Source organism: Bufo bufo, chromosome 7 (genome assembly GCF_905171765.1).
Source record: "Bufo bufo chromosome 7, aBufBuf1.1, whole genome shotgun sequence".
Taxonomy (NCBI): Eukaryota; Metazoa; Chordata; class Amphibia; order Anura; family Bufonidae; genus Bufo; species Bufo bufo.
This window is the reverse complement of record NC_053395.1, coordinates 48385575-48408299: the sequence shown is the minus strand read 5'-3', so window position 1 is coordinate 48408299 and position 22725 is coordinate 48385575. Positions and strand designations below refer to the sequence as shown.

Genomic DNA, 22725 nt, shown 5'->3' with positions numbered 1-22725 from the left:
GCGCTGAAAGGAAATGAATTACTTGCTGCCGGGAGCCCCTGCAGACTACAACTAATTTTGGGGACTCCAGATTGAAGTGGAAAGTATTGTATACTGACCATATAAGACCAAGTAGCACATTAGTATTTTTCTATGTAAACACACCCATAGGTAACAGCAAGACGATTTGCCCACCAGAGGCTGGCATTAGCCTTAAAGGAAATTTGCTGGTAGTGTTATCACCATAATTGTCCGGATGGTGATAGGACCTGTAAAAATAATTGCATTCATTCTAGGCATGTCACGCAGATTTCCCAGGTCCTTGTATGGAAACAGGGGTATAGCTATGGCAGGTGCAGAGGTAGAAGTTGAATCCAGGTGGTGGTTCTTGAGAGGCCCCAAAGGCCCCTTTGCCACTCAGGAAGAGACTTGCATGATAGCAGCGGTGAGGGGCCCTGTTACAGATTTTGTATTGGGGCACAAAATATCCAAATTATAGCCTCTGCATGCAAGACTCTGACTCTTGATTCTACCCTCCACTCAGGTAGATAGACCTGCTGGTCAGGTCTCTAGTTGATTTGTTGGGGCAGAAATAGTGCAGCAGACTTACCATTCCAGTCTAAAATGTAGACCAGAATGTAGTGCATACTTAAAGGGAATCTGTCACCTATTTTGACCCTATTAAAACGTTAAAATAGCAATGTGCAATAAAGAACATTCTTGCCTACATGTGTCTTCTTTCTTTTATTCAACTTTTCATTCTTATAAAAAAGCGATTTTTCTGATATGTAAATGAGGTTCCAAGGTGCCCAGAGGGGCGTTATTACTCTGCTCTGGTGCCCAGTAACGCCCCTCTTTAATGCCCAGCCGGCCTTTCTTCCAAGCCCAGCATGCCTCCTCATAAATAAATGTCCTCCCACATACTGGCCGAACGGCGCCGCCCCCTCCCCATCACGTCATTTAATTTATTCATTTGCACCATCGTGCTTCCTCCTCTCTTAGCCTACGGCGCCGCCCCCTCCCGATTACGTCATTTTATTTATTCACTTCATTGGGCGTTCCTTAGTCCTCTCTTGGCCTACGGCGCCGCCCCCTCCCATTACGTCACATGTATTCATAGCACCGGCCCTCCCTTCCTCCTCACCTGTCTCAGAGGCAACAGCGCTCGGATTATGTCACTGGGCTCGGCGCATGCCCAGTGACAATATTGAGGCTGTTTCCCTCTGGAACAGGAGAATCGTGCAGGCGCAGGCACTCACCGATGCTGCGCCTGCGCGGGATTTCTGATGACAGGAGAGGAGGAAGGGAGGGCCGGTGCTATGAATACATGTGACGTAATGGGAGGGGGCGGCGCCGTAGGCCAAGAGAGGAGGAAGGAACGCCCGATGAAGTGAATAAATTAAATGACGTGATGGGGAGGGGGCGGCGCCGTTCGGCCAGTATGTAGGAGGACATTTATTTATGAGGAGGCATGCTGGGCTTGGAAGAAAGGCCGGCTGGGCACTAAAGAGGGGCGTTACTGGGCACCAGAGCAGAGTAATAACGCCCCTCTGGGCACCTTGGAACCTCATTTACATATCAGAAAAATCGCTTTTTTATAAGAATGAAAAGTTGAATAAAAGAAAGAAGACCCATGTAGGTAAGAAGGTTCTTTATTGCACATTGCTATTTCAACGGTTTAATAGGGTCAAAATAGGTGACAGATTCCCTTTAAGACCCTTTGACATGGACAAACACTTGTCCATCGGATGATCGCATCTTTTGTTAGCAGCAGATCTACTTGTGTAAACAGGGATGTGCTTCCAGCAAACATTCAACATGTGTGGGGAAGAACAATCACATCAGTAATCATTCATTCCCATATAGAGTGATAACTGCTATATGTAAACTCAGCTCCTCCGTCGGAGCAATGGTTTTTTACTGATAATTGCCCATCATTGATCTGTGGGGAGAACTGCATTTACTTGCTGCAATTCTGCTTTCTATATGGAGATAGATGAATGACCGCTAATGAACAGCTTGTTCCCGATAATTACCTGAGAATCAGGAACTATAAACAAGCCCTTATGGTGGATTTACACATGCAAATATTTGGGCAGATTATCGGGGACAAACGTTCCTGCAAACGCTTATTCTGACAATCTGAATAAAATAAAATAAAATTATATATATATATATATATATATATATATATATTGAGACTTCTGCTGTATAGGAATACTTACTAGTAGTAATTATTTCTATACGGCAGAAGTCTCATATTTAATTTTTTTTAGCAACCTGGCTATGCAGCTCTATAGTGAAGTGGTTAACATTCTGGGCTTTAATGTATAAGGTTGTGAGTTCGAATTCCATCAGAACTTTTCAGAAATAGAGGCTAAATTTAATTTAAACATATATATAATAATATTTTTACATATATTATTATATATTTAGAATATTATATATTTAGAATATGAAACAGGGAATGTAAAGCAGCTCTCACCCACAGTCCACCTGCTGGAGCACGGATGGAAACCTCCGGACCTGATTGATGTGAAATATTCATAACCAAAGAAAAATTCCAGCTTCCAAGATGCAAAAGGTGGAATCTGTATTGTGCGTTTAAAATCCAATGCAAGTCATCACAGGTTACAGTAACGCGTTTCAGACCGCAAGTATAATCAGGGTCCTTCATCTTGTCAAAAAACTTGTGTACAAAACTCAGTTTAAAAGGGCAAATCCACACCTGCCACCTGTCCTCAGCTTGGATGAAAAGTGTCAGAAATAATAGCAGGAGGCATTAGATGTGCTGCAAAAAAAGCTCCCACATTATGCTGTCTCATCAGTCCCAGTCTATACAAAGAGAAAGCAATGTGACACCGACCTGGCTTTCAACAAGGGGGGAGCTATAAGTGCGGGCACGGTAGGTGCATTTGTTGTGATTTTTTCAAGTAAGCCAGTTTTTTTATTCTATGGCTAATGGCAAAAAATACAGTATTAAATAGCTACTTGAATTGCAACACAAAAAAAATGCCATCTACTTAGTGACCTGCCAAATGTGCAAGTTGCAGTATGTAGGTTGAACTTCCAACCAAAATAAAATCGCGAATCTGTAAGCATATATCGGATATTCCCCATTACAGAAATCGCAACGTATCTGCAGTTAGTGAACATTTTGCAGTTATACATGGTGGTGAAGGTGAAGTGACCCATCTGAGAGCCCAAGGTATAGAAAGGGTCTTTATTCCAGCCAGAGGTGGTGACCTGAGGAGAAAGCTGCTTAATAGAGAGGCTTATTGGATGTTTTTACCTCGCCACGCGCTATCCTGAAGGTTTGAACAAGAGACCTGATCTCTTATTACAATATTAATTTCATGTTTGCCTGCCATGATGTTTTTTACACATTGCCAATTTTAAACATTGTTATTATGTTTTTCTATATATTTCATGTGTCTCTTTTCATGTGTATTCCAAGTGTCTTTTCCTCCCTCCCCTCCACTTCATGATTGGCACATGCTCTGAGTCAGTCTAATCAGGTCATGTGACTCAATGATTGGGTGGGCAGGTGTGGATTAGCCTTTTTAAACTGAGTTTTGTACACAAAGTTTTTTGTCATGATGAAGGACCCTGATTTACTTGCGGTTGAAACGCGTTACTGTAACCTGTGATGTCTTGCATTGGATTTTTAAACGCACAATAAAGATTCCACCTTTTTGCATCTTGGAAGCTGGATTTTTCTTGTCTTGAATATATATTTAGAATATATAATATATTATAATGTATTTATGGCTAAAACATCAGTAGTAGTTTCCCACATATTATGCATTCATATATATCAGAATTATGATTTTATCTATAATTTCAAATTTTTTACAATTGCAAAAAAATATACATTTAATTTAGCCTCTATTACTGAAAGGGATTTAAACTCACAAACCCTTCTACATAACAGCCAGAATGTTAACCACTTCACTATAGAGCTGCATGGTCAGGTACTTAAAAAAATAAAAAAAATAATGAGACTTCTGCTGTATAGGAATACCTACTACTAATAAGTATTCCTATACAGCAGAAGTCTCCCTATTTATTTATTTATTTATTTTTAAAGTACTGGGCCATGCAGCTCCTAATAGTGTAGTGGTTTAACATTCTTGGCTGTAATGTAGAAGGTTGTGTGTTTGAATCCCACCAGAAACTTTTCAGAAATAGAGGCTAAATTAGATTTAAATACACTGACTCGAGCACACGCTATATACGGCCGAGCATGCTCGCTGAATGTAAATACAGAGCTTCATCTCCACTGAAACAAGCAGCCAGTTGTGGGAAGAAATGCTCACAAGGTACAAAAGATCTACCCGATTTATCAAAGTGGTAGACTTTTAAAGTAATGGGCCATGCAGCTCTATAGTGTGTGGTTTAACATTCTTGGCTGTAATGTAGAAGGTTGTGAGTTTGAATCCCACCAAGAAACATTTCAGTTATACAGGCTAAATTAGATTTAAATACACTGACTCGAGCACTCGCTATATACGGCGGAGCATGCTCGCTGAATGTAAATACAGAGCTTCATCTCCACTGAACAAGCAACCAGTTGTTGGGAAGAAATGCTCACAAGGTACAAAAGATCTACCCGATTTATCAAAGTGGTAGACTTTTACCATCTAGTCAACTTTATACCACATTTCATAACGTATGGGAATGCTATCAGCACACTAGCTCAGAGATTCTGAACTTTAATTGTTATTGGCCTACCATTTTCAGCTACTTAATGGTGATCATGGCCGGTATGATTTAAAGGGGTTATGCAGTGTCATGATATTGATGACCTGTCCTCAGGATTGATGAGGATAGATCATCGATATTATGACTCTGCACAACCCTTTAAAGCATTGAAAATGTTAAGTTTTGATCTCATTTGTTGCATTACATTACAATAAAATTTGTAACTGTATTTTAGCTTTCCCATCCTTTACTCTGGTCATGGATACAACTGGTCCTATGGGGTACGATCTATATCAGTTTCAAAATATTGCCAGATATCTTGCCACTCGTCTAGAAGCCTCATCTGCAAATGTGACAAGAAAATACATACTGATGGAATTTAATGACCCAAGTAAGACATTGCTTTGCTTTTTAACTCACAGTTTATATGGTGCTTTTGTTGCATGTAGAGTAATGTAATGCTTTGTTCACACCACATTTGGTGCTCACTTCCATGTATGTTCCAGGTGATATTGTTGGGGCATATGGTAAATAATTCCATAGACCCTATAGCCACCAGATAGTGTTTCCTGGGCATCTGGGCAGCACTGTGGCTAAGTGGTTTGCGCTGATGCTTTGATAGTGCTGGGTTTCTATGTTCCACTCCAACCAAGGACAACATCTGCATGGAGTTTGTACTGTATGTTCGCCCTGTGTTTGTGTGGGTTTCTCATGGAGGACTATGGATGAAATATGCCACTGCATAGAATACAGAGGCATAATGTTTACCAGTTCCACATACACTATGGGATTTCCTGCATTTATCCACACACAGGGACATTTACCAATCTATTTATGCCACTTTTGTGGCATAAATAGGTCTTAAAAATTTGTGTGGTACAATTTGCAACTTTTCCATGCTGAAGCCACTTTTCCAGTGTTAAGAATAGGGGGTGTGGTGTGGGTGGAGAAAACGAGCGGAGTGGCAGGCTTGGCTTAATTATCATTTACATGCAGTTTTTTTGTTGTGGAAAATGGTTTAAAGGCTACAGTATGTATGTACACCTTTGGGGACAATTTTCCCATATTATTGCATTTTACTCATTTTGGGCTAAAAATAATTTTTTCAATAGGTCTTTATTAAAGTGTTGAGCCTCTTTCTCTGTACAGCCTTGAGATTCTCTAGCAGCAGGCTTTGGTATGTTTTCCTCTGTTCCGTCAGGCAGCTCAACTGACGGCTCCTTATCTCTGATCTCTGACTTATGAACACTCATTATAGCGCAATTCTTATCTGACTGATAAGAATGTGGCTTAAACAAGTGTTTATAACCTTTTTAGTGATTTAGAGATAAGATTATTTAGATGACATGCACAAAGTGAAAGTACTATCACACAGCTAGACAAACACTTAACACTCTGTGATAGAACTGCTGAATATATTTAATAAAGACCAATTAAAAAAATGATTTTAGTGCAAAATTAGTAGAATGCAAAAAAATAAAATAAAAAAACTTGCCCCAGAAAATGTACATAATTAGAAATTTAGGCCAGCAAGAGAGCTGGCATAGAGTTATGCCTGTTGCTTGTACTGCTGACCGAAACACCAAACTTATGTAGAGGCCTACACCTCTACATAACTTTGGATCTTCTTACGGCAGGGCAGAGGGACTTGAGCCCGGATAGCAGAACACCAGTCTTATTAAATGTCCCTCCAAGGTCTCGGAAGCTGAGGTATGGGGAATTTTTTATGTGGTCCCCATACACTGAGGAAATGCTTCAGCTGTGCCTGATATTGAGGGAACAAGATTGTGATTTTCTGTTGCTGACCATATGGGATGTATACACTGTGAATTTGCCACTCTGGATCACTTGCCTTTTACATTTCAAGCAAGGTGGATGAGATTTTAAGAAATCCACATCTTGTGAAAAAAAACAAAAAAAAACTGTTGCGTAAATTCACCTGAAGTGAGGACTTTAAATCCGCTGTATGCCAATTTATGCTGGGGGATTTCCAACGCAGATTTCACCCTTTGCAAAAGCAGAGGTGAAATCCATGGTAAATCCACATAAAAAGTTTTGCCAAATCCACAATAGTAAGACGGATGCAGAAATTCTGCCCTGTTTGACCATATGCTTGGGGTGTGTTCAGACTAATTTGTTACAAATTAATTTGTCACGAATCGCTGTTAAAAACCCATTCAGCCTATCAATCATTGGGACCATTTTTAACGGCTTAGACAGAAGTGCACCCCTTTAACAGCTGTTAAAAATGGTAATAGACTTTGGGTTTAAAAAAAAATCACTCACCCCATCCACTTGCTCGCAGAGGCAGTCCACGAAGCGCAGGGAAATTCGGCTTAGTTTACAATCAAATCTTTCGAACCAAATTACACTTCGGATGCTTTGCTTCACTCAACACTAGTACAGACGGTTAAAATCACAGCAGAAAACCCAATGGGGACATTTATCAATAATGGTGTAACTTGCGGCAAAAAAAATACTAACATTACAAATTAATAGTTATTTGTTTCACTTCATATATGAAAAGTCGCATGCCAATTTTAAAAATATGACTTTTTTTATATAAACTTCGTCTATGTCTTTTGATTTGTGACATTTTAACACAAATAGCACAAAAATTCAACTTTTTTGAATGGAAATGCGCCATTTCAGCCAACCCTGCCAGACCACACTTGTGACTTTTGAACAATATTTGCGACATTTCCAGTGGTAAATTGCGCCTTTTTTCTCAGACTCAGGACGTTTTTGTTACCATTTAGTTTTTGTTGAACGTCAATTTTCTGACAAAACCCTGCTGTTTAGCTCATTTATATTTGATAATAATAAAAACATCGGGTTTTAATACTCACCTATCACTTGTTCCCACGACGAGTTGGTTTTCTTTTCATAAATGCGACTTTTTGACAAAAAGTCGCATCTTTCTGACATAAATGCGACTTTTTACACAAAGCAACACCACATGAGCTGGCTTAACTTTCCGCAACAATTTGAGCCATTTCTGCTGATAAGAAGATGATAAATGAGGTGTAACATGCGCCAATTTGATAGTCCCGTCCACTTTGACATTAATAACTTCCTTCTGGCGTGATGCATTCTTTATGGTGAAAATTCTGGAGAAAACTGTTGACATATTTGTCGCAAATAAAAACGCCATTCTTTTTGATTCATTTTACGGCACAATTCTGGTTCGACATGCTTAGTAAATGTCCCCCAATGTGTATTTGCTGTGGAATCTGATGCAAAAATCCAAGTCTAAGCCTTGGATTTCTGCCGTTGTTTTGCAGATAACATGCTGGAGATCTGCCTGCACCTTGCGCCCTGTACAATGGGGCTAATCTGCATGCAGACACCCAACTCGGGTTCCACACAGAAATTACACCGGGAAGGCGTATGTCACTTTTTTTTTTTATAAACTCTGATGGTTATTTCCCATTGAAAACAATGGGAGGCAGATTCTAAGCGGATTTCAGCACAAAATGCAATCCTGAACTGCAGGATAAATTAATTTCACACAATATGAATATAATGAATATACCATAATATCATGATATAAATTATGATCTCTTGTTTTCAGGTGTTGGGCCTCTTCATGTTACCTGTTCATCTACTGAGTTTTTCAACAATCTCTATAGCCTTATGCCCATGGAGGGGGTGATTGTCAAGAATATGCAATGTCAGGATTGCTGACAGCCCTGCAGTACAGCCCATATGGTTCCTTTGTCTTGTTGGTGACAGATGCGTCAGCCAAGGACAGTGATTACACAGATACAGTCAACCAGATATATTCTCTGATAGATTCTTTGAAAGTTAAGGTAGATATAGAAATAGGGGCTATAAGAATTTATACCTACAGTGCCATATTTTGTATCATCATTGCGATTAACATTGAACGCTTAATTTTTTAACACTTCATTGATGTTACTTAGAGATGAGCGAATTTCTCAAAAACTCGATTCGTACGGTTACCCGAATTTTTCGAAAAGATTCGGTTCGATCCGAAATTATTCGTGCAAATAGCATTAAAAACGGCTATTTTCTGGCTGCAGAGAGCCTTTATAATGGTGTAGAACACTGTGCCTTGTAGTAACACGCACAGGGAGTCTGTTGTGGTACTGAAATGAAACTGTGAGTCCGTATGACATGCAGATGACAGCGTTGCTCTAAGAATCACTGCACACTTCACGTATTTGGGCAGTCACGGGACCAAAACTGACCAAACAACTCAAGTATCAACTCAGCCTACAGGTCGATGTTAGCGTCAAGAAGAAGCGCACTCCTTTTACAACCGTCGTCAGCTGATTCCACATAGATGTCTACAGAACATGTTCTATTAAAAGATTAATACAAGTAGAGCCCCCTGACAGAGTGCAGAGGGTGTCAGCAGTAAGTTTGTGTTCATTTTACTGATTATTTTGCCCTTCCTCTGATCCATCAGAACAATAACCCCCAAACAACAGATCCTGTCTGTGAAGCATCTGCCTTCACTCGGTCAGCATTTGGTAAGTAATCCATCAGTATTTGCTAATGCCAAAAAAAACAGGAGTGGATCCAAAACAGAAATGACACGTGAGGGGAATATTTGCATGTCTTCTGTGTTTTCTACCCACTCCTGCTTTTGCTACCAAACCATAAGCCAATTCTGATGGGAGCATACAGGCCTTAGAGCTGTTACACAGACAGGATCCGTTGTGTGTCTCATTTTCATTCCTTCTGACAGATCAGAAAAAGGGTCAAATAAATTATGATGTCAGCCAGGCCTAAAGGCAAATAGTGGCCCAGTCATTAAGTGGGAAGGGTGGTAACAGCATGAGAAGTCCACAGAGTGGACCTATGACATAGTGGTGAGGTGGAAGCAGCATGAGGAGACCACAGAGTCTGGAGGTGGCAGCAGCATCAGGAGGAGGCCACAGAGTGGCAAAATGACAGTGTGGAGGGGCGGCAGCATCAGCATGCCACAGAGTGGCACAATGACAGAGTGTGGATGTTGCGGCTGCAGCAGCCTCAGTAGGAGGCCACATGGTGGCACAATGACAGTGTGGAGGTGGCAGCAGCATCAGGAGGCCACAGAGTCACACATTGACAGAGTGCGGAGGTGGCAGCAGCATCAGGAGGAGGCCACAGAGTGGCACAATGACAGTTTAGAGGTGGCAGCAGCAGCATCAGCATGAGGAGACCACAGAGTGGCACAATGACAGAGTGTGGAGGTAGCAGCAGAATCAGCAACAGCAAGAGGCCACAGGGTGGCACAATCACAGAGTGTGGAGGTGGCGGCAGGAGCATCAGGAGGAGGCCGCAGGGTGGCACAATGACAGTGTGAAGGTGGCAGCAGCAGCATCAGTAGACCAGAGTGGCAAGGTGACATAGTGTTGAGGTAGCAGCAGCATCAGTAGACCACAGAGCGGCACAATGCCAATGTGGAGGTGGCAGCAGCAGCATCAGGAGACCACAGAGTGGCAAGGTGACATAGTGTGGAGGAAGTGGCAGCAGCATCAGGTGACCACAGAGTGGCAAGGTGACATAGCGTGGAGGTGGCAGCAGCATCAGGAGAACACAGAGTGACTCAGTGACAAAGTGGGAAGGTGGTCGCAGCATCAGGAGACCACAGAGTAGCAAGGTGACATAGTGTGGAGGTGGAAGCAGCAGCATGAGGAGACCACAGAGTGGCAAGGTGACATAGTGTGGAGGTGGCAGCAGCATCAGGAGAACACAGAGTGGCAAGGTGACATAGTGTGGAGGTGGCAGCAGCATCAGGAGAACACAGAATGACCCAGTGACAAAGTGGAAAGGTGGCCGCAGCATCAGGAGACCACAGAGTGGCAAGGTGACATAGTGTGGAGGTGGAAGCAGCAGCATCAGGAGACCACAAAATGACCAAGTGTGGAGTTGGCAGAAGCATCAGGAGACCACAAAGTGGCAAGGTGACATAGTGTGGAGGTGACAGCAGCATCAGGAGACCAAAGAGTGACCCAGTGACAGAGTGGGGAGGTGGGTGGCAATACCAGTACCAGCTGAACATGGTGGGTGAAAGAAGGAGCTCTTGGCATCATATGTGTGGCATCAGGCTGGTGGCAGCATCAGAATAATAGCTGAGGCAGGTAGCCAGAAGAAACTGGTCTCTTTTGTCAAAGTGTTGTTGTGGCACCATGGATGATCTAGTCTGATGCATCAGGCATTGGTGGGTGGAAATCCTGTCTGACCCACGCCAGATTTTTCTTGACAAAGGTCAATCTCTCCACATTTTGATCGGACAGGCGAGTTATTCTTGGGTAACTATGGCCCCCGCCGCGCTAAACACCCGCTCTGATACCACACTACTGGCCAGGCAGGACAGCTTTTCCAGGGCAAACTCTGCCAGTTGTGGCCACAAATCCAGTTTGGCTGCCCAGTAGTCCAGCGGATCTTCAATGTGGGGTGGCAGGGTGCTGTCCAAGTATGCCACCACCTGCTGGTTTAGGTCCTGCTTCAGGTCTAGCTGCTGCTGGCGATTAGTTTCTTCACTAGGCGGGTGAAGAAAGCTGCTTATCAGCGACTCTAGACTCAAGTTGCTGCTGATGGAGCTGGAACTGCTCCTACCCCCCCCCCACCCTGCAGCCATGGCAGAGGAACGTTAGCGCAGAGGGCCCCCCCGGTCAGACCTGCGAGAGGATGGATGATGGCGCAGATAGGCAGCGGCCAACTGACTACATAGGATGTCTCTATAGTAGTTCAGTTTGTCCTCCCTCTCAGCGGGTGTAAAAAAGGCCCCCATTTTGGACCGGTAGCGAGGGTCCAACAAGGTGGAGAGCCAGAAGTCATCCCTCTGCCGAATGGTGACAATTCGGCTGTCACTACCCAAGCAAGTAAGCAAGGATCGGCCATTTGTGCAAGTAACTCAGAGGGACTCCCTGCCTCCATCTAAACTTCATACTGCCATGGTGTGTCTGGGTCTTGAGCCTCATCTTCCTCATTGCCCTGTAGCTCCTCTGGCTGCTCCTGCTCCTCCTCTCTGGTCACCTGTGTATAAAAACCACCCATTTTGCTACACATTGCTTGTGCTCCAATGTGCTCCTCCTCCTCATCCAGTTCAACCCCCACAGGGCTCATGTGGCCATGAGATCTAGGCGCCACGTCTCCAGTCCCCTGACCAGCCATATTTACCAGCATCTGTTCCAGGTCATGAAGCAGTGGAATGACGTTTATCCTGTAGTCCTGGTGACTGACAAATAACGTGGCCTCCTCAAAGGGTCTGAGAAAACGGAGGTGTCACGCATGAGAACTGGCTGACATCGAAGTTACACAGGGAAGTACCCCTGTCCGCTTTGATCATAAAGAAATCGTTAATGGCCTTTCTCTGTTCGTACAGTCAGCCCAACATATGGAGGGTGGAATTCCAACAGGTGGAAACGTCGCATATCAGCCTATGTTGGGGGATGTCGTTCTGCTGCTGCAGCTCAAGGAGGGTGTGCTTTGCGGTGTGCTAGTGGCTGAAGTGCATTCAAAGTTTCCTGGCCGTTTTTAGGATGTCTTGCAGTTGGGTGGAAGACTTCAGGAACAGCTTGACAACCAGATTGAACACGTGTGCCATGCAGGGCGCATGGCTCAGCCTTCCTTGACGCAGCGCCGACACCATGTTCTTCCGGTTTGTCGATCACCATGGTTCCGATTTTGAGTTGTCAAAAAGCCAGGATTTGATTTTTTTTATGAAGGACATGGAGCAGTTCCTCCCCTGTGTGACTCCGTTCACCCAGGCAAACGAGGTTCAGAACAGCGTGACACCGCCGTGCCCTGCACATGTGGTATGCTGGAGGAAGCACTGTGAATTGTCCCTGCAGTGGAGGCTGAGGACATGGTGGAGGAAGAGGAGGCAGAGGCGGACATTGTCGCAGGACCAATTGCGTGAGAACATGGAGACAGAAGCGGTGTCACCTGGCCAAGTTGCTGGTGTGGCTGTGCAGGAACCACATTCACCCAGTGGGCTGTAAAGAACTTGTATTGTCCCTGACCGTAGTTACAGCTTCACAAATCGGCACTGCCGTGCACTTTGGCAGACACCGACAGGCTCAAGGACTGGCCCACCTTCTAATCTACATATGCAGGGCTGATATTGCCTTTTTGGCAAAGAAATGACAGCTTGGGACTCTCCATCTCGTCTCGGCACAAGCCATCAGTTCTCTGAAAGGTGCTGAAAGAGTCCACCACTTGGAAAGGGAGGGACTGCAGCACCAGCAACTTGGACAGGAACACATCAGCTTCTGAGCCGTTAGATGAGTGCACGCATACTGTTTTCTCTTAGCAATCACTTCGGTGATCAATTGCTGACGGAATGACTGACGAGGAGGAGGAGGAGCAGGAGCATCAGGACCAGTAGATGATGGGAAGGACAGACAGCTCCCTTCGGCTGAGGTGGTGGAGCCTTGACTGCCTGAAATCAGGTTTGTGCCACTGAGTGATGCAGCGGTTGCTGCAGCAGGCTGGACCACCACATCGGAGCCATGGTTCTCCCAGGCCATTTTATAGTGAAGCTGCATATGTTGACGCAGGGCTTAACAAAAAACTGCCACACCGCCGAGTAGGGGATTTTACCCCCAACACTACGCACTGACTGACTGCTATCGCCGCTGCTTCCGTGAACCCCTGCACTACTACTTTCTGGGCAGGTAGGCTCCTGCAGAGCGGGTGGTCTACCCCGGGCATGTTTGGCTCCCGACCTCCCACTGCTGCCACCCTGCTGACTCCCGGCCATGCTAGTGACTTGCTGGCTCTGCCGCTGCCTCATGGGTAAGCTACCCCTCTCTTTTCCCGATGATGATGAAGCCCCTAATTCACCTGGCTCCCAAGTGCCATCAGCTACATCATCATCATCGAGCACTGTCTGCATGTCACTGATGTCCTTCTCAACAGTCTTCGGGTCAGGAGCCTCGCCGCTCACAACACTAGCTCCCATGCCACTCTCCTTATCACTACTTTTCCGCCTAGCGGAGGAAGTGGTGGATGTCTCATCCACATCTTGGCTGGCCAGTAGCTGCTGACTGTCCTCTAGTAGCTCATTCTCGCTGTATAGTGGGGCCGAGCCCACAGCATATAATACTTCTCAGGCTGAGGGAACAGAAATGGACAGAGGCAGGTTGAGGACAGATGAGGGCACAGGGCCAGCTCCCGGGCCATGCCAACTAAGGCTTATGTCTGATAAACCCACCGATTCTTGGCTGGGGGTGTCTGATGTCACTTGGGACAAAGTGGATGACCGAGTCCACCATTTAAGAACTGTTGCTGGTCAAGACACGACCGCTAGATGCCACGGGAGTTCAGGTCTCTCGCTGCGACTCCTGCTGCCACGCCCCCTTACTCTGCTGCGACCTGTGCCTGCGCCAGAAAGATTTAGGTCTCTGCCACTCCACTGTGCAGTGCCTGGCACCTCTCTGTCTGACATACTGTTAGATCAAATAAATAATAAAAGGAAATTAAAACACCCCAAAAAAATCTGTAATTTTTGCACTTCACCACACAACGGCAAATACTTTTTTTTTTGTGCCACTAATACACGCCAAAAAGGGTTTTAAAACATAGAACTGCACTGCTGAGTGGCAAATATATATATTTTTGCCACTAATACACGCCAAAAAGGCCTGTAATTTTCTCACTTCACCACACAACAACAAATATTTCTTTTTCTGCCACTATTACACGCCAAAAAGGGCTTTAGAACATAAAACTGCACTGCTGAATGGCAAATAGGCCCTTACTTTTTTGCACTTATACATGCCACAATAGGCTTTAGAACATATAACTGCACCGCTGAACGGAAAATATATATTTTTTTGCAACTAATACACGCCAAAAAGGGCTTCAGAACATATAACTGCACCGCTGTACAGCAAATAGGCCCTTACTTTTTTCCACTTATACACGCCACAAAAGGCTTTAGAATATATGACTGCACCGCTGAATGACAAATATATATTTTTTGCCACTAATACACACCAAAAATGGCTGTAAATGTCGCACTTCACCACACAACGACTAATAATCCATTTTTTCCCACTAATACAAGTAAAAAAATACTTTAGAACATATACCATATTTTTCTCCCTAAAAGACGCACTGGCCCATAAGACTACCTAGGTTTTAGAGGAGGACAATAAGAAAAAAACATTTTTCATTAGACCTCAGATCAGATCAGCAATCAGACCCCCAATGTTAATCAGACCTCAGCTCACAGCCTCAATCAGATCCCCAATGTTAATAAGACCTCAGATCAGACCTCAGATCAGAGCCCAATATAAAGAAGACCCCAATCCGAACTCAGATGAGACCCCCATGCCTCATATCAGTCCTCCATGCTTCATATTAGCCCCCAGCCATATGTGATCGGCCCTCATCCATATTCGATCAGCCCCCAGCCATAATTCAGCAGCCCCCAGCCATATGTAATCAGCCCCCAGTCATATGTGATCAGCCCCAGCCATAATTCAGAAGCCCCCAGCCATATGTAATCAGCCCCCAGTCATATGTGATAAGCCCCAGCCATAATTCAGCAGCCCCCAGCCATATGTAATCAGCCCCCAGCCATATGTAATCACCCCCAGTCATATAATCAGCCCCCAGTCATATAATCAGCTCCCAGACATAATTGAGCAGCCCCCAGCCATAATTCAGCAGACCCCAGCCTCAGATCACAAAATAAATAAACCACTTACCTCTCTTGGACGCCGCCGCTCCTCACGGCCCGCGATCTTCTTCCTCCTGCTGTTGGTTGTGCTGTGAACCAGCACGCACAGCGTGAGGTCACATAACGCCCTCAAGCTGTGTGCAGCCACTGCACAGCTGACAGCCGAGGACCAGGAAGCGGTGAGTACAGAGCCTTCACCGCTTTCCGGTACTAATGAGCGCCACTTTGGGGGGGGAAGGAGTGCGTCGTATGGGGCGAAAAAAACGGTAACTGCACCGCACAAGGGCAAAAAAGACGTATAAATATTTCCTTGTAATAAACCTTGTTAATGGCTGTATCAAAACGCACTTGCACCCCAATAACAAGAATGGTTTGCTGGAATTACAGAGCTGTATAATAGCAATTTGGATACCCAGTCAGTGCAGCAAGGTGTAATAGGATTGTTACTATTACCCAGGCTGTAACCTCCCCTATTTAACCCTGTTCTGCTGCAATACTGTGTAATAATTCCTCCCTATCCTTTCCCTACACTTCTAATGCTCTTTCCCTGAACTTCTATTGAGCAAAATATATGTTTTCAAGTCTTTTCTATCACTGTCCCTAGCGCCTGCTGACATCTCTCCCTGCACTAAGTACACTGGAAAATGGCAGAATCTAAGATGGCTGAGGCTATTTATAGGGCTGTGACATCACAGGGCTGGCTGGCTGCTGATTGGCTGCATGCATGTCATTCTGGGTGATCCCGCGTTCCCAGAGTTCCTTGCTCCATGTCCTAACACGTGCAGCAGCCATTTTAGGAAAAAAAATGCGATTCGTTACCACTAAGCGTAAGGAAATTCCTGAAATTCGGATCAAGTTCCACTTTGTCAGCATTGATTCGCTCATCTCTAATGTTAATCCCATGTTAGTATTGTTTTTTGCCATTTGATATTCTAGAAAGATAGTCCTACACTTGCCACACTAGTGTTAACTGAACGTGTTGCACAAGTAATGATTACAGTTGATTTTCTGTTATACAGATTATATGTAAGCCATTTCTACTTTCTTCTCTTTGTAGGTCTTCTTTTTTGCTGGCTCTTGTTCCGGTACAGATCAGCCTGACTACCAGATCTATAAAGATATTGCATACCACAGTTATGGCCTTGTGTTTCCCATTAACTATCTAAGCTCTAAAGTAAGTTCCTAAATAGGCAAAAGATAAGTTTAAACTAAAAGATTCGTTTATGGGCATCTAATAACATAAAAATGTAGGTGAACCTACACGAAGTATATGTAGGTAACATGTCATACACAACTATTACATATAGTATATAGTCACCAACAAGTCAATAAGTAATGGAGCACGGAACACTTTTTTTTTCTATGAGAACCTCTGAGGTGGTGGTGTGCCTGTGTGCATACCGGTAGATATAGTGGAAGAAGGGGAAGTGGCGGCCCAAACTCAGAAGGGGCCCACCCAGGAGGAGGATTGAAAGATTTTATTGTCATGTTGCCCTCAACAGTTTTAGCCTACATTCACATGAACTTATTTTGTTTCCGTGTCCTTTTGTTTTTTTTTGCAGATTGGATGAGGACCCATTAATTTCAATGGGTCTGCAAAAAATGTGGACAGCACACTGTGTGCTATCCGCATCTGTATGCCCGTTCCGTAGCCCCGCAAAAAATATAGAGCATATCCTATTCTTGTCTGTTTTACAGACAAGGATAGGCATTGTTACAATGGGTCCGCAAAAAAACGGATGTCACATGGACGTCATCCATATTTTTCCGGATCCACATTTTGCGGACCGTAAAATACATACGGTCGTGTAAATGTAGCCTTATACAGTGAGATTATATACATTAACAGTATATACAGTGACTTGACATGCAGCATATACGTGTAGGAAACAGACAGAGCGGCTGCCTGGCCTGGTCTAAAAGAGCTATCTTGACTAGGCACTAGTGAGGACCGGTTTTACAATTTGCTGTGTGGCCCAGTCAGTTCTAGTTATGCCACTGTCTGTGTGCTACTTTCTTAGATCAGAAATACACAAAAGTAAAGTATGGATCCATATTGGGAATCAGATGTCCATGTGTATGAGTGGTTGTCCACCTTTTAAAGAGGTCTTGCCATAAACTACTTTTCACTCTAAAGTGTTCTTTCAATTACTCCACAGCGAGCCCCTGAGGAGCCGGAGCAGAGGATGGGCACAGTAGTGGCTTTGGCACTCACAATCTATTAAAGTGATTTCCCTCAGACCATAGCTCCCTAGGGCCAGTGCAAAGAATGGAGTGGGCAGAGGCAACCTTTCTTCCATTGGGACAACCTGATTCTGGGGCTCTTGCTTGATGGTAGTTGAAGTGCCTGAAATGTTAGGTGTTTGGTGGGGTGTAAAGCTGGGCATATAGAGGATAATGGTCAGCATATGGTGCAGGAGTCAGGAACCAGTGAAAAATAGTATTTGTAGTGCCTCCAGTTACAACAGACACAGTTCGAACTGTACACAGTGCAATTCTTCCCAGATAACAATGTATGGATTTAGGCAAGGATGGGAGTTAAACTTATGGCCCTCTTTCCTCTTGATTTTGATAAAGTCTCTTTCAGTAGGATCTATGATGAGTAATAGCACTCTTTCAGTGGTGGCTGTAGGTTCCAGTGCGGGACACAGGGTGTTAGTGATACGACTAGCCAAGTTGTATTCTTTTGTAAAGGGTGTCTTAATAGTGTTCTTCCTTGGGCATTTTTTTTTTTTCTTTTTCCAAATTTACCTTATTTGCAGTTTTCCTTTATCCCCCATGCTTGAATCCTACTTCCTGGTTTATGTGTCTGCTATCCTATCAAGCTTTAGGGCAGTGAGATGTGTCCTGACAGTAGATCATGTGACAATATCCACGTCCCTTGTTCTTATGAATGACACTTTCTACGCCCTACATTACAAGGCTCCTCCACAGGATGTGGTATTTGGTACAAAATGGTGGTATTTGGTACAAGTGATATAACAGTCATATCTGTTGGATGGGATACATTTACATTAGGGCACAACCCCTTAGCACCTTGTCATTTTACGACCAACTTCCTTTTCTGATTGAAGTGTTTTTCTGGGACTACGGATAGGGCTATACTGTTTGATTAGTGGGAGTCCAACCTCAAGAGAGACTATCATGAGCCCTTTATGACCTGCCCATTTTAGACCTGAATGAATTGGTATTATTTTTCACTCTTGCATTCCAATTGAGTGGGTGCTGTCAGAGCACCAGGATGTTGTTAAAGGGTTAAGGCTAGGGCTACACAGAGAAACTGGTCACGCGACACCTGTGGCACCCAGTATTGCTGAGGAGCAGCGACTTCTTAGAAACGCGGCAGGATTCCTTGCGACTGCCTACGGCGATCCCATTCATTTCTATGAGATCACCACTACCCAGCGATCCTGGCCAGGACCAGTGTCGCCATGTAAACCCAGCCCAAGTCCCTAGAAACCCCTTTATATCTTTATAATGATTTGAGCTCTACTTCTACATAGAGATAATGTTAAATGATACAATTCTGCAAAAGTTGTTGTCTGCTTTATTTATATTGATGACCTATCCTCAGGATAGGTCATCAATATCAGGTCAGCGGGGGTCAGACACCCGGCACTCTCGCCGATCAGCTGTCTGAAGAGAAATCAGTGCTTATACGAGTGCTGCCTTCTCTGCTCTGTTCACCTGCTTGTTACAGCAATTGCAGTGGTGAACAGTGTAATTTCAGGTATGGCGCCCCCATTCACTTCTATGGGGCAGATCCATCCTATTCACTTGAACAGACAGATCCATCCCATAGAAGTGTACCACCTATCTGGTATTCATGACCTCTATTAAGGATAGGTTATAAATATGCTGATCCCAGAATATCCCTTTAATCCCTTCCCTTTAAGATGGCACCCACCCCGGAGATGAGTGGGTGTCATAGCTTTAGTCATAGTTTTACACAGTAGACACCTGGTGGCAGAGTCCATGATTGGTGATAACATTAATCATAGACTTTTAAGCCTTCAGATGCAGGTTTCTAAGAAGTTACTTTAGGAGGGGGGCCCATTCAAAAATTTGCTTTGGGCCCCAGTCAGTTCTAGTTACACTACTAAATGCTGTCATACTGTATACATAGATAATGTCATCATACAGTACATATAATGTTCCCATACTATACAAATGAATATTTCTGCTATACAGTATAGTTAAATAATCATGCAGTGGCTGCTAATATAGCAGGTACTCAGCAGTAGTGATGAGCGGCAGGGGCAACATTCGCCATATATTCACGAATTCGTTATCTCCAGTCATTATTTTCTTGATTGCGGAAATCGGCAATTGAAAAATTTGCGATAAAAATTTGCATTACGAAAATTCGCAATCAACACTACTCCTAAAGTCAAAGGTATTGCAGCCTTCTCATTGGCCCACAAGCTAGAAGCATGGAGGGATCATGTGTACTGATTATAAAAAAATCTTGAATATTCAAAATTACAAATATATATCACTATATTCTAAATATTCGCAATTTGATTATTCGTGATCTACACTACTCAGCAGGTGTTTCTCACTCTCTGGTGATATATTAACAAAGTAGGAAAACGTCTTGTAGTCACATTTTGTCACCTCAAGGCGACATCTTTATTATAAATGTAACATGGTAGATGGGGGATCTGCTGGTTTTACATTGGGGACCAGGAGCTTCAAGTTAAACCTCTTCCTATCTGTTTTTGTTTCTCACCAGGCTGCAGACCTGGTCAATTTCTTTCTGAAAATTCCAGTGAACAGTACCACGCGCCTGTTTTCTGTGGATAACAACAACACAACTTACAATGCTACCTTCTCAGTGCCAGCAGGTCTTAATTCACTGATCATATCAATATCAGGTTCAACCTTCTCATTCAATCTTTATGATCCATCTGGTAAGTACTCGTATTGCATAGTACTCATCATGCTGCAGTGTAAAAATTGCATGTTGTCGTCGTATTTCCCAGGTTGTATCAAAAAATATGATAGTGACCACGACATGGACATATAATTCAGTATCTACATATTGTTATGTGCTTGTCCCGGGGAGAGGCACAGAAGAATCTGAGTGTACTTATATATTTGGGGCGATTTATCAAAACTGCTGTAAAGGAGAACTGGCTTAGTTGTATATAGCAACCAATCAGATTCCACCTTTCATTTTCTAAAGGAGCTCTGAAAAATGAAAGATGGAATCTAATTGGTTGCTATGGGCAATTAAGCCAGTTCTCCTTTACACCAGTTTTGATAAATTTCCCCCTATAGACTGGCAGCCTGCGAGCGTCCTTTCCTCACCGCACCTGCGCAGAATACCAAACGGCGCGAGATTTCCCCAGTGCACAGGCAGGCAGAAGGATGCAAACGATGCCTGCCCTGTCAATCAACACTTTGGAAGGCGTGACTTTAGGTGGGATACAGAGCCTCTAGGAGCAGGAGCACACCCCCCTGCTCCTAGAGGGTCATTTACATATTATAAAAGTAAGAATTCTACAGAAACGGGGGCAGGGATATCATTAGAATAGCAGAGTTAGGGCTCTTTCACACTTGCGTTGTTTTGTTCCGGCATAGAGTTCCGTCGTCGGGGCTCTATGCCGGAAGAATCCTGATCAGGATTAGCCCCATGCATTCTGAATGGAGAGAAATCTGTCAGGATGCATCAGGATGTCTTCAGTTCCGGACCGGAACGTTTTTTTGCCGGAGAAAATACCGCAGCATGCTGCGCTTTTTGCTCCGGCCAAAAATCCTGAACACTTGCCGCAAGGCCGGATCCGGAACATTGAAAGTCATTGATCCGGATACGGCCTTAAGCTAAACGTCGTTTCGGTGCATTACCGGATCCGACGTTTAGCTTTTCTGAATGGTTACCATGGCTGCAAGGACGCTAAAGTCCTGTTTGCCATGGTAAAGTGTAGTGGGGGAGCAGTATACTTACCGTCCGCGCGGCTCCCGGGGCGCTTCAGAGTGATGCCAGGGCGCCCCACGCGCATGGATGACGTGATCCACACGTCATCCATGCGCATGGGGCGCTCTGACGTCATTCTGGAGCGCCCCGGGAGCCGCACGGACGGTAAGTATACTGCTCCCCCGCTCCCCACTACTACTACGGCAACCAGGACTTTAATAGCGTCCTGGCTGCCATAGTAACACTGAACGCATTTTGAAGATGGATCCGTCTTCAAATGCTTTCAGTTCACTTGCGGTGTTACGGATCCGGCACCTCCGGCAAATGGAGTACACGACGGATCCGGACAACGCAAGTGTGAAAGAGGCCTAAGGTGCAGCTGACATTAGCACATCGCTAATATCAGCCAGTTTAATACTGAAAATTCTAGTGACAGAAACCCTTCAAGCAACAATGGTTTGAACCAGGTAACCAGTCTGGTAAAATGCTGACACATGTGGTACACAGCAATATGGCAGCCCCAGCAGTGTTACTATACATATAAATACTAAAGAGGGTTCCCTGGTGGAAGATTTCAGGGCATAGAGAATAGATTTCAGGAATTCTACCGAGAGTTGTATAGCTCAACCGTAAAGTATACCCATTCTGAACAGAATCTGTAGGATATTACTTACCCCAAGCTGAGTGAGGAATATAGGTAGTTCCTGGATGGAGATATTACCCTTGAGGAAGTAATGAAAGCTATTAAAGGACTAGCTACAGGAAAGTCACTGGGCCCTGATGGCATCCCACTGGAGGTCTATTCTAAATATATTGAAATCTTAGGATCACAGCTACACAAAATGTACATGGCTGCACAGAAGAAGGGCCCCCTTCCAGAGTCATTATATGATGCTTTGATTGTAGTACTTTTAAAGCCTGACAAGGATCCCCTAGAGTGTGGGTCTTACAGACTCATCTCCTTGTTGAACATAGACTATAAGGTACTCACGAAGATACTAGCGTATAGGGTAAATAAAGTAATAACTACTATTATACATGAGAATCAATCAGGCTTTATCCCAGGATGCTCAACATTTAGCAATATCAGACAGGCACAGGCCATTACACAAATGGGAGTGGGAGACAATAAACACTGGGCGCTAGCCTCATTAAATACAGACAAGGCATTTGAATGACCCTACCTATTAGAGGCACTGAAATATTTTGGATTTGGTCGCATGTATTTCCATTCTATATAAATACTGTATCCCAAAGCTAGTATATTAGTTAATGTCTTATGGTTAATTAGTTAACTCAACATTGTTCAAACTTGGCAGAGGTACCCAATAAGGATGCCTTCTATAGCTCCTGCTGTTTGCAGTAGCCATAGAAGCCCTCATCCTTATGATCCGTCAAGACACCTTGCTTAAAGGAACATCTATGGGAGAACAGGAGGATAGGGTAGGATTGTATGCTGATAACTTAATATTAT

The 22725-nt window shown here is 44.0% G+C and overlaps 1 protein-coding gene across 1 annotated transcript in view; it reads left to right on the top strand.

The window, feature by feature from the left end:
* LOC121008743 (uromodulin-like) overlaps positions 1–22725 on the top strand; it is a 58170-nt gene that overhangs the window by 660 nt on the left and 34785 nt on the right. The window contains exons 3-7 of the mRNA XM_040441439.1: positions 4919–5074; positions 8258–8334; positions 16268–16318; positions 16389–16505; positions 20067–20244. Coding sequence (XP_040297373.1) covers positions 4919–5074; positions 8258–8334; positions 16268–16318; positions 16389–16505; positions 20067–20244 — 579 coding nt within the window. The remainder of the gene's footprint in view (positions 1–4918; positions 5075–8257; positions 8335–16267; positions 16319–16388; positions 16506–20066; positions 20245–22725) is intronic.